General features: G+C 37.4%; 1 protein-coding gene across 2 annotated transcripts in view; it reads left to right on the top strand.

The window, feature by feature from the left end:
- mkxa (mohawk homeobox a) overlaps positions 1 to 11,827 on the top strand; it is a 32,559-nt gene extending 20,732 nt beyond the window's left edge. The window contains exons 6-7 of one of the 2 annotated variants that reach the window (XM_052103122.1): positions 7,117 to 7,150; positions 9,540 to 11,827. In XM_052103122.1, coding sequence (XP_051959082.1) covers positions 7,117 to 7,150; positions 9,540 to 9,732 — 227 coding nt within the window. In that variant the 3' untranslated portion in view covers positions 9,733 to 11,827. Of the gene's footprint in view, positions 1 to 7,116; positions 7,151 to 9,536 lie in introns of both variants that reach the window. The other variant, XM_052103121.1, reaches the window with a different exon arrangement.
- Positions 11,828 to 15,386: the final 3,559 nt, after the last annotated feature.

Below are 15,386 nucleotides of genomic sequence, written 5' to 3'. Positions count from 1 at the left end.
CTGACCAGCATGGAAATTCCTGGTCGATATTGGTCTTTTCAGCAGGGTTAAGGCAGAGAACAGACATGGTAGTAGAGATAATGTTTGCTGTCTCTATTTGATGGACCTTTTTGTTTTATAAATGTAACATTTAATGTCTACCATTGTTTGCTTGTTGCAGTAATGTGGTCTATGCTTCTGAATCCGAACATGACCACTTCTCTTTGTTCTACATGGCTGGATGTTTCCTGATTGCTTGGAAGCAGCATGTCACATTCAGTTACAAATGCACTTCCACAGATGAAGGTTGACATCTTTTCCATTCTCATCTGTATGGCAGCTCCATAGCCAGAAAGCTGTGACATCTTGCCCAGATTCCACATGTCACTTTTGCTCACGCAGCTGATAGATGGATGCTCAGATGACAGAACGAATGAATGGATGGATGGAGGTATATTTCCAGCCCCAGTCTGGTCTAACATGCAACTGTAGTGGATGCCAACCATGATGCCATTCTGTCTCAGTTGTGATTGCTCATTGAGAGTTTGCATGGAAACAGACCTGTCTTCTGTATGTTACTCGCTCATTCACACAGCCCATGCCCATTCTCTCCTGCCTGTATAGTTTTATTCTATATTTTACAAGCACAATTCAGTGTAAATATTTGACAATTAAGCAATATAACACAAGCAAGAGGGTTTTTGTACTGAATATCAGCACAGTTGTAAATCAGCTGTATAGAACTGAAGGTGATCACAAAACTCTTGGAATGTTGCATGTCCAATCAGATTAGAGGAACGGAACTAGCTGCTGTACATGGTCACATCCACACTAATATGTTTTATTTTTACAATGCATTGTTTTCACTGCTTTTCGGCTCTCAAACATACTACAATGGCGAAGTAGTCTCTGAAAATAGAGATTTAATGTGGATTTGGCCTATGTTTTATCAGTCAATAGCTAGCCTTGCACTCAAGTATTTTTGTGCAAAATTCCTGTTTTGTTCATCTGGCAATCTTTTGCAATCCAGGGACAGAAAGATCTTTGTGTACTCTGTTTTTAGACAATGAGAAGGACATTTTCTCTCTTCAGGTAATCTCTGCACCAGATACATTTAAATACTTTACTGACCCCAGTTCAGGGTGAGAGCACTCTAATAGGGGTAGCTGCGAGGTCTAGTATGATTTCTGCTTAAAGGAGGGGCAGATGCTGAGATCATTGGACTTTTGTGTCTCGGTGGATCTTGCTTATACAGCATTTATACAGTGGGCTTCAAATGTCTTGAGTCCACATTTAAAATCTGGTATTCAAAAGCTGATTTAAGTTTGAAAAATAAAGTCTTAGGATTTTGGAAATAAATGGAAAATGGCATAACATGAATAAGAAATATTTCAGATCCTGCTCTATTTCTTGGTCACAAATCAAATAAGCAAATTCATGACATTAACCATGCTAACTCCTTTGTATGAAAGATCAGATTTCCCTGGACAAACTTTTTAAAATCTTGCTGGAAATGGATCATTAGGGTTTGCACAAATTTGTCATGATGTCATTAAAGGAATATTCTGGGTACAATACAAGTTAATTTGCACATGTACTGTATTTGTGGCATAATGCTGATTCCATAAAACATTATTTAGACCTTTCTTTAATAAAAAAAAAAAAAAATGAGGTTACAGTGAGGCACTTACAATGGAAGGGAATGGGGCCAATTTGTTGAGTATTTAAAGGCAGAAATATGAAGCTTATCATTTTTAAAAAACATACGTTTTTCTGTTAAAGCTTGTGTTTTACTTAAACTGTAAATTTGTTTAAATTGTTGTTTGTTGTTTGCTGATACTGTATTTGTAAAATATGTATTGACTAGCAAATGTGTTTGTGTCGATGTGCACACTAATTTAATGATTTTGATCCTTGTGCATTGTTGGTTGCTGCACTGATGTCTTTTTGTTGCATTGAGTGTGTGTTTATTTGTCTGGTTAATTGAAAGCAGGTTTTGTTGTTGTTGTGTAGAAGTGAGTAGACACAGTGTGCTGGTAAAAACCTTGCAGCTGCTGCTTGTGAACATGGCAGGTGCTTGTTGGTCTGGCATCTCTCAATACCTGGCGGCAACATACCAGCATTGCCTTCTTTTTTTATTACTTCTTTCTTCAGCCCTCTTCATTCTCTCCCCATTTCCTGTGGTGATGGTAAGTGGGGTATTTTCATCATACAGGTCCCTCAGCTCACAACTAACAGAGCCATGGTGTTGAAACAGACCAGTTCAGTAGCAAAGAACACTCAAAAAAAGGAAAACCTACAGAAAAATAGTAACAACCAGCACATGATGATTTATTAAGGATTTATAATTTCTTTGGCACAGGCATTGTTTTTAAAAATCTGAGTTTAAAATGTTTTAGGCAGCAGCATTTGGAAATTACAGTCGGTCTGTATCCAATTTTTAGCCAATATTTCTTCTGGGGGGAAGAGCTGAGTTGCAGTCTGTTCTCAGGGGAGAGTTGCTTAACGATGCATGCAGACACGCCCCCTTAGAGCTGCGGGAGAGAGACAGCACACTAGCATGAGCTTTGTGAGTGACAGCAGAGACAAAATAAAGGATGAGATACCTCATTCGTATTCTTATGAATGGGAAAAATCATATCGCTAAAGATGGCGGCTGTTGTCCCACCTTACAATTAAATATTGAATGGTTGTCCTGCCTTACAGTTCAAAGAGCCAATAACCTTTTTGATAGAGACACCATCTGTCAGTTTTCATAGAGACTGTGCATGCACATTAGGGATGTGCAGGGATATAATTTTTTCAGTTAACCGTTTGACGTGCATGTATTCAAATACCAAAATCACTATTCAGTTACTCCACATGTGCAATAGAGGTCTTCAACCTGACACGAGGCCAGAGGGATCCAACAAAGCGACATGTTTTGGACTGGGTTTGGGTACGTTTTTGTAGTATAGGGTGAGTTAATGGCTGTTCATGCATGTTTCTGTGTGCGTCTATGCTGTTTCTCAATAGTTTTTCTATGTAAATACGTGCTAGACTTGACCGTTGCGCTGCATCTCGCTGTTTTTGTTTTTCTGCATCTCGCGTAGGACTGCTACATTATTCTGACTCCGTGTCAAGTTAAAAAGAACATACATTTTTATAAACATACCTCAAGACAACGCCGTTCTGTTTCATCCATTGCACGACATCTAGCCTTTAGTGCAGGTGTCACAAAGATTCAACGTTCTGAAGAAATTCAGGTTGCAAAGAGGACGTCATGTGTCTTTTATACTGTTAACACATGATTCCAGATTGTTTTTCCCCTGGCAAAGTTTCAGCACTTGATAAATGGCAAGCCAAAGTTTTTTTCCTTTTTGCTCTGGTGTGCAAACAATAATTCCACAAGGTAAATTCTAAACTATTTAAAAATCAAACCATCCCGAAGAGGTTAATAAAGTGTAAGTCCACGCACATAACAATATTAGCATTCGCTACTCACAGAAATGTGACCATTCCCAGACAGAGCACATGTCAGGTTTAGCACTTAAATTACGTATTTTCCATTGGTTAAAAATATTTTGTTGCAGGCAGTGGCAGTTTGTTAAAAAAAATATTTTTTATATTATACATTTTTGTACTTTTATGTGAGTGATTGTATCATTTGAAGATCTATGTATTGTGCTATTTAGGCTAATAGCTCAATGTGCACTTTATTCGCTTTAGTCGTTTTTAACACATATCCATTGCAACAAATGTTCTTAATACCAGAGTCCCAACAAATAACCGAATAACCATTTGTGAACCCACATGGTTATCCAAATTTTACAAATGGTTTCTGTGCACATTAACTGGACCAGCCTGATTTATTTATTTATTTTTTCAGAATTTGTGCCCGAGTGAGAAGCAAACTATATGATAGCATTTCTCTGTTGAAGTAAATAGGAGCTGTACATTCATGCTGAGAATAGTTGGCCAGAGGCGTTACAAATATGGTCGCTGAGTGACCTGACTTGTCTTAAAGACCTTTGGTGACATTCTGCCAGACATCAGAAAGCAGTGTGTATTCTTTCTATTTCTCTTCATCATTCTCTTATTTCCTTGTTCAAATGGTTCCATCTGTGTCTCTTCTATTCTGCTGGTTCGCTCACCTCTTTTCCTTCCTTTCCTTCATTTCTTCTATTACCCATCAGGAGATTCATATGTTATTTAGAAAATTAGATACCATTACAGCCCTTGATTTAGGAATGAGGAGCAGGCAGAATTCCCCAGTGTGGGATATAAATCTTTGCTGTCTTTGTTTGTTAGGTTTGTGGTTGTCATTAGAAACCAGTCCTACAACTGCCAAGAAAGTAAACAGTGGGCTACTATCACTACAGTAATAATGTCAGACAAAAGCATTTATTACAGTAGCTCAATCACACAGTCTGAATGGTGTCCAAATCAAAGTCATATTCGGCCCTGGGGCTGGTATTTTTTGGACTCTTTCCCTGAATTTTCACAGTAGCAGACTCTATTGTTTGTATTTATTTTTATACAGTTGATAAATGAACATGTACAAGACAGACAGTTACGAGGCTGAGGAAAGAGCAAAATTGGAAGAACTGAATATTGGAGAAACTAATAAATGTAAGGTTTAATGGCATCTGAAGCTAAAGATTAAATATCTCCTGCTTCTGACAAAAAACAGAACTCAATTTATAGTTTGTATCTAGTGTACAAAGAACAGCTTATCACAAACACCTCTGAGAGCTTATCTAGCACAGGGAACAGATAACCACAAAAACCATACCCTGGTAATATAGTGAGATACAGATAGAGAAAACCGAGAGTGATACGGGGACAGTGTGTGCCACATGGACCTCGCAAATATCATTGGAGTGTGAATGTGATGATAGAGAGAGACAAAGAGAAATTAAATATTGTGGCAGGAGCACTATGGCAGTGGTACTCAACTGGTTTTGCTTCAGGGCCAAGATTACATTCGACCCAACACAGTACAAAAATTGTTCATAGTACAAAAGTAAACAAAAATGTCCTTAACCCTAAAAATCCAAAAACATTTGGGCCCAAATACTGTACATTTCCATGTTTTTCTGCAGAATACTGCTTTTATTTAAATTTTACAGCTTGTAGTAACAATGAAAATAACATAAGATAGGAACCGTTGCCTAGTGGTCAATCTACAAAGCCACATTGCCTCAGTATTTGCAGAGACCCCCTCCCGGATACAAAAACCTTCTTAAAGGGGTCGCACACAGGATGCATCTGGTGGACGACATGGCAATTTCTACGATTCAAAATGGTTGTTTTCTATGAATGTACACACATCGCCGCCGCAACTCAGCATCTGTCAGAAGCTCGCAGCTACAATTACAAAAGATTATTTACTCTTGTATATTTCATAGAGCCTACAAAATGTATTTTCAGTTACAAGTATGTATTTTGTGGTTTGACAGCTTGAATGAAGCTCATTTTTGTGTGTACTCTCTGCCACCTGAATCAAATCGATGTGCTCTGTGTTTGATACCTGTGCTGTGTCCTACCCGCAACACGACGTGGCACTTCTTGTCGCCTTTAGGGTTCAAATCAAGCATCGAAAAATATTCATATTACCATGAATTGCTTTTGCCAAACATTATGCAAAATTGTTAAAATGACAATTTTGGTTTCTAAATGACTTTTGAATTTCAATGGTTTCATACTCTCTTCAGCAAATAATTTGCCGTACAGACCAAATTGTGGTCAGCGTTTTACATCCACAACTAAAGATCCAAGAAGTGTTTTGTCTGACTTTTATAAAGTTGAAAATCCTTTTTATTATTTGCATTTAGCATTGTTTTCTTTCCTCCTGTCTGCGACCTAGTTGAAGCAATCCTGCAACCTATTATTTTGCTCACGACCCACAATTTGAGAACCACTGCACTATAAGATCATTTTAAAAGACAGAGATATTCATAGAAAGATAGAAATCAAAAACTCTGACTAGACAAAAGAGATATCCCAAAAGAGGACAGAGGAATGCACCATAGTGTTTTCTAATCTCCTTTAATCATTCCGTCTTCACATGATCTTTGGGTCGCCCCAATCACACACTTTAGTTCTCTCTTTAGTTGAACGCCAAACACATTTGTGAGTATTGGAAAGGGATTGGGGAGACTGTTATTCTGGCTAGATTGCTCATTCTCAGCAGTTTAAAACTGTTACCGAATACATTGAGCACAACAGGATATTTCCCAATCAGCCTCATGCCAGCCTCGGGCAGCACTGGCCCACTGCTAGCCCCATTCTAAACACCCAGTTGCTATTCACCGCACATGTGAACGTTTTTTAAGAAAGACAAGATTAACACTGGCTCAGACGAGGCGTTGAGGATGATTAGGTGCTGTTTGGCCCTGCAGGTGTCCGTGCAGTGCTCCAATGTCCGTTCCGGATCCAAGGGGTGTATGTGAGCAGCAGCGGTTGGGATGGGATGAGATGAAAGCAGGAGAAGTTTCTGCCTCAGGGGGGAGATCCGAGACATCCGGACTAAAGAAATAGGTTTTAACTTAGTGGACAAATGACACGCTGGATCTAGATTTAGAGAATGATACGGCATCTGTAGAAGTCATCCCAGATAAAAAATTTGATAGATTGCTGTCCTGTCCGGTCTAACAATACTTGTCAGATGATTTTAACTGTTGTTCTGCATCCCAATGTTTTTTCAGTGTTTCGTCCATGAGCATCACACTTTTAAGAAGCTGTGTCAAGATAAAATAAAACTTTTAAGAGACCCCTGCATTCTGTTCCATTCATGCTCTGTGTCTAGGTTTTTTACATGTTGTTGGACAAGTAGATGTGCAAGTGTGTGGATTTCAACAATTAACATATTATCATTGTGCCAAGCATCTGGGTATGGAAGATTCCACCATTCACAGAGTAAATGGAAAGAGACCGAGACTTTAGCGTCTCTCTTTTCCTCTCTGTTAGTGGACCATTTCTCTCCATTTGCACAAAGCTCTAGGTAGCACAAATCTACACATAAACAATTCTTTGTAATGTTTACTTACTGTCTTTCTCTCACTCTCTTTCTCTCTTCCTGCTTGTCACAACTGTCAGCATCCCAATGTAGTTATTGTTATTGACACTGGCTTTGTTTTGTGCTTGTATTTACAGAGACTGTGGAGCATGGATCAAATAAATGTGACAGGTGCGTATGATTAGAGCTGGCAAGCACAAGCAGGGTGCTAATGACATGTTTGTTTTACCACACAAATAATTTTCCAAAACACCTCCTAAATTTGCTTACATTAACACAGGGATCAGCAGCCTTTCTGAATTGCAAATAACTGCCTTGTTGTTTACCGCTTTATTTGCACTGGTGCTACTGCGTTAGTTTATTTGTCTGTTTGTTTGTTCAGTTTGAGTTTGAGCTGTGATAATTTAGTGTGAATATCCTTCCTTTAATGATGTGGTTTTGAGTGTAGAATGTTAAAGGGATAGTTCACCAAAAAATGAAAACGTTGTGATCCTTTTCTCACCCTCATGTTGTTCCAACATGCAGTGTCACTTTCTTACTTATATATATATATATGCATGTCGCAAGATCATTCTTTAATTCTGCAGAGATTGAAACATTGCTCACATTAACGTCTTATTTATAGAAATAGTCTGTTCCAAAACTTACTGAGCTGGCTGACTGTATCCTGCCTACATAGGCAGCAGCCTAACTAAGGTGGAGTCTCATAAGAAAGCGATTTAGAATGCTATACAAAGGCGGCAACTCCCTGTTTTATTAAAATAGCGCTCCTCATGCATGGCACATGGGAGAATCGACTCGCAATTGATTTCAATACAGGTGAGAGGAACGACGTGATATTCTAATGAGCATAATTAAGCCTAGTACACACACATTTCAGGTAAAATAGTCAGTTTACTATCATTTTAATAAAGGTTTTTAGTGATACTTTTCAGTTTTGAATATAAGTATATTTATAATAAAAATGTATCTCGCTTCGTCTGCTATCTTGGATTTTTTTCCCACTGAGCTCATCCCAGGGCATTCTAGGATACCTTACCTGGAGAAGGACACATAGGATGATACCTTACAATTTGACCAAATTTAATCAAGATATCTTTGGAGGCAGCATAATTAAGCCTATGATGCCTTAAAGTGCTACCTTCTGAGGAACAGACCCAAAGTACAGTATTATTCAGACAGCATAAAGCATCAAAAGAGCAGACCAAACTACATATCTGCCATGTGCTCAAGTGGTACTGCACAATCAACTGAATAGCCAGTATAATTTTGTGACATAATTATAATTTAACAAATATAAATTTAACAAACAAAATTTTGTCATTTGTATTTAAATAAGCAGATACTTAAGAACCTATGATTGGATAATTATTGCAGTGATTGATATGTTTCAGCTGGCAACAATAATTCTAACCCTAACTGATGCAGTATGTAGCTTCTAATTTCTTAAACAACCATGTCGGACGACGTATCCGGTGGTCGTGGAAAATATGTTACTGTGTTTTAGAAGGGGCAAATTATTGGCCTGCATCAAGCAAAGAAACAACTAAGGAGATTGATGAAATCACTGGAATTGGGTTAAGAACTGTCCACACCTGGAAGGATTGTGGTGAACTGTCACCTATCGGAAGAAATGTGGTTAAAGAAATCTTGAATAACCATGATCAAATCATAAAATTCACAGCTATGTTTAATAGTGAACGTAAGCGCATTTCCACACGCACAATGCGACGAGAACTTACAGGATTGTTACTAAACAGCTGTGTGGCCAGAAGAAACCACTTGTTAGTGAGGCTAATTGGAAAAAATAACTACAATTTTCAAGGGAGCATAAAGATTCGACTGTGGAGCAATGGAAAAAGGTCATGTGGTCTGATGAATCCAGGTTTACCCTGTTACCCAAAGCGATGGGTGCATCAGGGTAAGAAGGGAAGCGCATGAAGAGATGCACCTGTCATGCATAGTGCCCACTGTACAAGCTTCTGGAGGCAGTGTTATGATCTGAGGTTGCTTCAATCGGTCAGGTCTAGGCTCAGCAACATTATGCAGAAATAAAATAAAGTCAGATGATTACCTGAATGTACTGAATGACCAGATTATCCCATCAATGAATTTTTCCCCTGATGATACGGGCATATTCCTGGACGACAATGCCAAGATAAATCGAGCTCAAATTGTGAAAGAGTGGTTCAGGGAGCATGAGGAATAATTTTCACACTAGCCACCACAAAGTCCTGACCTTAATCCCATTTAAAGTCTCTGGGATGTGCTGGAGAAGACTTTACGGAGTGGATTGACTCTGCCGGCATCAATACAAGATCTCGGCCAAAAATTAATGCAACTCTGGATGGAAATAAATGTTGTGACATTGCATAAGGTTGTTGAAACAATGCCAAGACGAATGCATGCTGTAATCTATAGGCGGTCCAACAAAATATTAAAGTATGCAACTTTTTTTAGCCAGGCAGTGTACAGTATGTTGAAATTTATTCATTGTACACCAAGTAATCAGCTGTCTAAAACAGGCCTTCTTTTTTTGCATGTGCCCATATGTTAGCAGCAGTACGCGGAAGGAGAAGGGACAGGGGAAAGATGAGACATACTGGAGGGAGATCAATGCAGCCATGGCCCTCACAAACCTGGCGAAGCCCAAGGACACGGCCATTGCGGCCACCACCAGCTGCATCATTCAGAAGTCTTCACATATAGCTGAAATCAAAACTGTTAAAGTGCCTATCCTGCACAAATACTAATGCACACACCTCTTCCTCCCTTTCCCAACACACATCAACAGAAGATTGCTCTCTTCTACATTTGGGATGAAATTACTTTGTGGTACTGATAAAGAATGGTTTTTCATTGTTGTTTATGTTTTCCTTTGTTTTTATTGTTATTATGAGTACGATAAAGTGCCCTGAAGTGTAGCACTTGTTTTGTTCATAGGTTTGTGCATTTATTTTGGGTCGCACAAACAATTTTGATAAGTGTTGATGAATTGTCGGTAATGACAGTATATCTGAACGAGACACTTTTGCAATGTTAATTTATTTTGATATTAATCCGAAATTTGTATTGTATCGCACCAAAGTGCCTTCATGTAATCTCAAAAGAGAGTTTGGTGAGAATGTACTGTTAAGCTCCTCTCTGTATTAAATAAAACAGTTTTAATGATAGGGAAAGGTTAGTAGTGTATATCGCAAGGCTCTCACCCTTGTCTCTGCTTTTGTGTCCTCGATGTGTACGATCACATTCTCAGAGCTTACAGGAGTTGATGACCTTAACAAGAAATCAGCGGTTCTAAGTCACAAAGACACGCACACAAATGTAAGGCCAATTCTGCATGTTTTGTCTTAATATCCCATGTGGCTGTGACTACGACATTGTTTTGTCTCTAAAATTGAAAACTTCAGCTGTCGCATGCCAACAATAGCCATGAGCGTAGAGATAAGTTTACTGACCCCTTCATTACAGTCTAAATCTATTTTCTCTCACACATCTCTCATACACACTCATAGCTATGCACATTTTTCAGGCAGACAATAAGATGGCAAGCAATCATAAAGTGAGAGAATATGCAACAAAGTTTTTGTTTGAGACAAAGAAGACTGTGACCCAAAAGGGATATTTATGAATCATTATCAGTGCTAAATAAAACGTGGTACCTTCTCACGTTTCTGCTCAGAACAAGGTACTTCAGTGGAAAACGTAAATAACTTGGCCAGCCTTGTTTTAGCCACATTGTCTCTCTCAGCTGGTAAGAATTACTCTCAAATTGCTGTTTACAAGAAGTACGAGAGATACTTCCATGTTAAAAAACAACCTTAGCAGTATTACAGCATCTCTGATTCAGTGCAGGTTCAAACTTTTTTTTGCAATCTCTTATTTGTTTGACCTGTGGTTTTATCTGTTTTCCGTTTAAGAGTTTTTGGTTTAGCCAAGATGTGTTACTCAGTCTTGTATTGACTGAATGGAAAGAATCTTCTCAAATACACTAAATAAACTACATTCAATGCAAATGTTAATTACATCAGAATTATGGATGTCAAGTAAAAGATTTAGAGAAATAAAAAGCAATGTTTGAAGTGAGCGCAGTGTTTAGTAACTGTTGCCTATGTTGTTTATCTTAAAATGTACTACTTGTATGCCAGAATGAACACTTTATTTGTGCCATTTGGTCTTGGTTTTTGTTTTTTTAGTCTTCACCTGCTTGTGGTGAAAGGCCAAAGAGACTTCTTAAAAAAAAGCACCCCGTTCTTCATTGAATGCCTGAAATAAAAAAATAAAGTAAAAGCCATTGAGACAAATTTATACTGTACATGTTCCTGTCTTCCTGGTCTGGAGAGCAGTGTAGTATATTTGTAGTCTATTTACTGACAAAACTGGGAAGAATGTATGTTCACATCTGATCTGCCATTGAAATCTCATTTTCTTTCCATTTTTCCTCTGATCCTTAAATCATATGAGATTCCGTATCTCATTTGGCCTTCGCAGTGAAGAGAGTTTATCTAATGCTCTGTTTTTTCTTCACTATTTCTTTTATTCCCTTCCACAATCTTCTCAAAAGGATGCTGACAGACAAAAAATGCTATTTTGTGCACACTTTAGAACATCTTAAAATGATTAAGGACTGTTAAAAACAGAAACTTGTAATAATAGTGTTTTTTATTGTTAAGTTATATTCATTTTTTATTTTATTTTTAGAGACTGGATGTTTATCCAATGAAGGAATGCATAATATCTCATTTATTCTCTAAAATTTTATTTTAATGTTCGGTTTTTCGCCAGGAATCTTGTTTACTTCCACAGAACATTAAATAAAAAATATTTGACGATATGATTTTGCTTGGTGTATCAATAAGGTTTGCAGTTCTGCACAAATTCTCTGAAATATTTCTTTGCAGAAACATGATCAGAGATATAATTGCTAACATTTAAACATGGTGTATCCATTTGAATTTTTTTTATTACATTTTTGCTATCCTATTTATGAATAAACACAATTTTTGAGTTTAAAATGACCAGATTCCTTGGAGAAATTATTTAGACCAACTGAGAATGGATAATTTACACAGCATTCAGGCAGACTTAAATTAAATTTCACTAATTCATCTTTGTGGTTTGACCTGAGTTCAGACTTCAGGCTGCAGTTGACATGTTTCTCCTTTTTTAGCCTCTGCCTCTTTTAAAGACAGAAAGGGGTCTTGTTAACTTTGCCAGCAGCCTTGTTTGCCTTCACGCTGGTTTCAGCCCAGTAAACACAAAGACACAGCACAAACAAAGCTGGAATCAAGGTCTGTGTGATCTTGTCTTTCCTCAAGGAGCTTAATACCGAACAAATGCTGGGAATGGAAGCATGGTGCTTGCTGTGGCACTAAGGTATTTACTGTGTACTGCACAAAATGGCATGCATGGAGCTGCAGTACGCTATTCCTTAAGCTAAACAAAACCGTCAGTCAAACAATCTACTACATCATTCTCAGACACGCTACTGGAACTTCACTCGCCACAAAACTAAAGCATTATTGTGCATTTCATTTACTTGTGTTATTCAGGGAGAAGTTTTTCTACATGTGGGATTAGGCAGGGGAAGTGGAAGATATGGAAAATATTTTAGGCCACTTTTTTCTGTTTTTCAATGGCTTTGGATGCAAATTAAAGAGTGGCGTCAACCTAAATGCCAAGACTAGGACATGGTACAAACCAACTTGGTCTCATAGAATCATGTTACAATAACTATAAATACTTTTGCAAAATTACATTTTAGGTGGCTTGTTTCTCGATTGCAATCAAATTGCACAGTAGCTTAACACTTTAATCTCGGATAGGCCCACTGGAAAAAAAATATTATTAAAATACTATTAAATACAGTCTTGACCAACAAAAATATGTACTGTTTTAAAGCTTAGAAGCTGTACTTTACAATGCATGTAGGCATTGAGACCAAAAACTAAATAAGTACTTTAAAATTTGCAGACAAATCAGAAGTGTTCTGTTTTGATGATATTAATAATTTTGTACTGCAAATTTTATTGTAATGAGTAAAAACTAAATAATCAAATAGCCATGTGTCATATGTTGTTGGAAAGCTCTCAAATAGTAGAATACTACCAGCCCATTGTTTTACTCTCCGAATAAAAAAATATAGTGAGTAATAGCTAAGTATGTCTTTGACATACAAGTTACATTTAAACAGATGTTGCTTATATGCCATGTTTTTGTTTATAAAAAAGAAATGGAACAGAAAATATAGCATATTTTTACTTAGTAGATGGGATTATCTTTAAAATTAGCCCACATACAACCTCATCGGATGTATAGATCATTAGATAATCCACACAAGTATATTACTCAATGATGGCTCAAATGGCACAGAATGGAACTGAATGAGATCTTGTTACTCATGTCTGCATGCTTTGAAGTAATGTGAGCACCTTTAGTCATTGTGGCATAATTAGTTCTTATGTACATTTATTATGTTTATATGTTTGGAGAGGTGTTTGGAAACTTTTTTGGACACTAGAATAAATACATTTTGTAATGTAAAACATTTTGATTGCTTTATAGTATCAACACACAATTTTACTCACAGTTTAAATTATTGGGAACAAAACAAATGCAGTTTTTTGGAGGTACCTGTGATATATAATGTCAAAAAACAGAACAATAAGAAGAAAATTTAATGGTTGGCTCAAGATTTTTTGTGATTTTTCTTAGGCTGAGAGTCTCAGAATTTATCACCATCTATATCATTAAAACATTTGAAAAAGTTATCTTTAAAATAAGTAAACACTTGGACCTCCTTGTTTTTTGTTTTGTTATAAGCCTTTAATTTTGGCTATGCCACTGAAACAGGAAATCTTTAAAAACACCATCAGAGCTTAAAGGGTTAACTGAAAGAGTGTTTTACTTACACTGCAAAGAACTAAAGTAGAAGTCAAAATGTGAGCTAAAAGTGTCATAGACGTGCCACAAAATGATATTGTTGCTTCAGCAATTGTGTTTTTAATCTTACATATGCTTTTTATGACACTATCAGTTATGTTATGCTTTAAGGATTAGGGTAGGGAGGTGGGGTTTGTTGATTTAAAACTCAATAGAGCAGTATCCTTCAAAACCTGAAGAAAAATCTGTTTGGGCATTTAACCCACTGTTGGCGCCACACCATGGACATTTCAACTTGGAACTTCATGTAATACTTTTTGGTATTGTAATTTTGTAAACATGTCGACAGTCACGTAATTTTCATGAGATCAGACTCAAACCCAGCACACACCTATACACTCTCATAAACACATACAGTAGCCCAAAAAGGTATTCAAGGTCTTTGCATTATACAACAAAAAAAATCAAACACACCAGCTTTAATAACAAACACATTTTTACAGCAAAACATTTGACAAGTTTGTTGGTGTCATATTATAAAACAATTGATATATTGTTCAAAAGACACTTTCTGATTGTCAACCGTTGGTGGAACTTGATCATAGATAATGTGATGAACTATACCTGTGATTTCTCTGCAAAGTACTCCTGTGTGACCTTGAGGGGAACTGCCTTCATACTGCACATCCACTAAAAACATCCACTCCTCATCTTTCTTGTGCTCCTCCTGCCTCCCTCTTTCACATTAATGGTTCTAACATGCTACTTGGCCTGGTTTATAATGGTTAAAATAATGTGGAACCCGTGGTTAAACATGCCAGTCATGCACAAAATGGGTGAGACAAGAGGGATAGTTAGACTGAGAGAGGATACCCAAACTTGGGTTAAGGTTTTGTTTAATGCATACAAACAAGGATGTAAACACATTACTGAAGTATTGTTATTATTATATAGTGTTACAAATATAATGCAATTATGATGGGGTGATCATTAGAGAATATCATCATATATTGTAGCATAAAGTTACCACTCCATTAGACTACTGCCTTAGACTATAATCAACTGCAAAGTCACCTCCGCCATAAAGAGCAACAGTATAAATCAAATGCCCTTGTCTCTCTTCTACTCTCCCCTCCCTAATTTTCTCTCCTCTCTTCCCCCATTTCTCTCTAAGTAGACTGGCAAAGACCTGTGCACTGAGCAAAACTTTCCATCGAGACCAAAGCTATGTTTTTTTTATATATTTTTCTTTCCCCAATAGGGTCTGAAGCAGCATTTGCTGAAAGGCTTGAGCAGGTTTTGTGGATCTCACCCATTATCTTGCTGCAGGTTGGGATGCTGAGCTGGTCGTCTGACATACTCCAGACGTCTCTCCACCCCACTCATCAGGCACAGGGTCCAAGTTACTGTCATAAAACTACACACGCACACACAAACTATAAGCACAAAGAATTTCCGAAATCATCTGAATAGGGAAAAAGTGCCCCAGTCAAATGAAGAAATTTGACCCATGTTCCATATTGGA

Source organism: Xyrauchen texanus, chromosome 33 (genome assembly GCF_025860055.1).
Source record: "Xyrauchen texanus isolate HMW12.3.18 chromosome 33, RBS_HiC_50CHRs, whole genome shotgun sequence".
Classification (NCBI taxonomy): domain Eukaryota; kingdom Metazoa; phylum Chordata; class Actinopteri; order Cypriniformes; family Catostomidae; genus Xyrauchen; species Xyrauchen texanus.
Note: the sequence above shows the minus strand (reverse complement) of the source record. Positions and strands in the feature narration are given on the sequence as shown.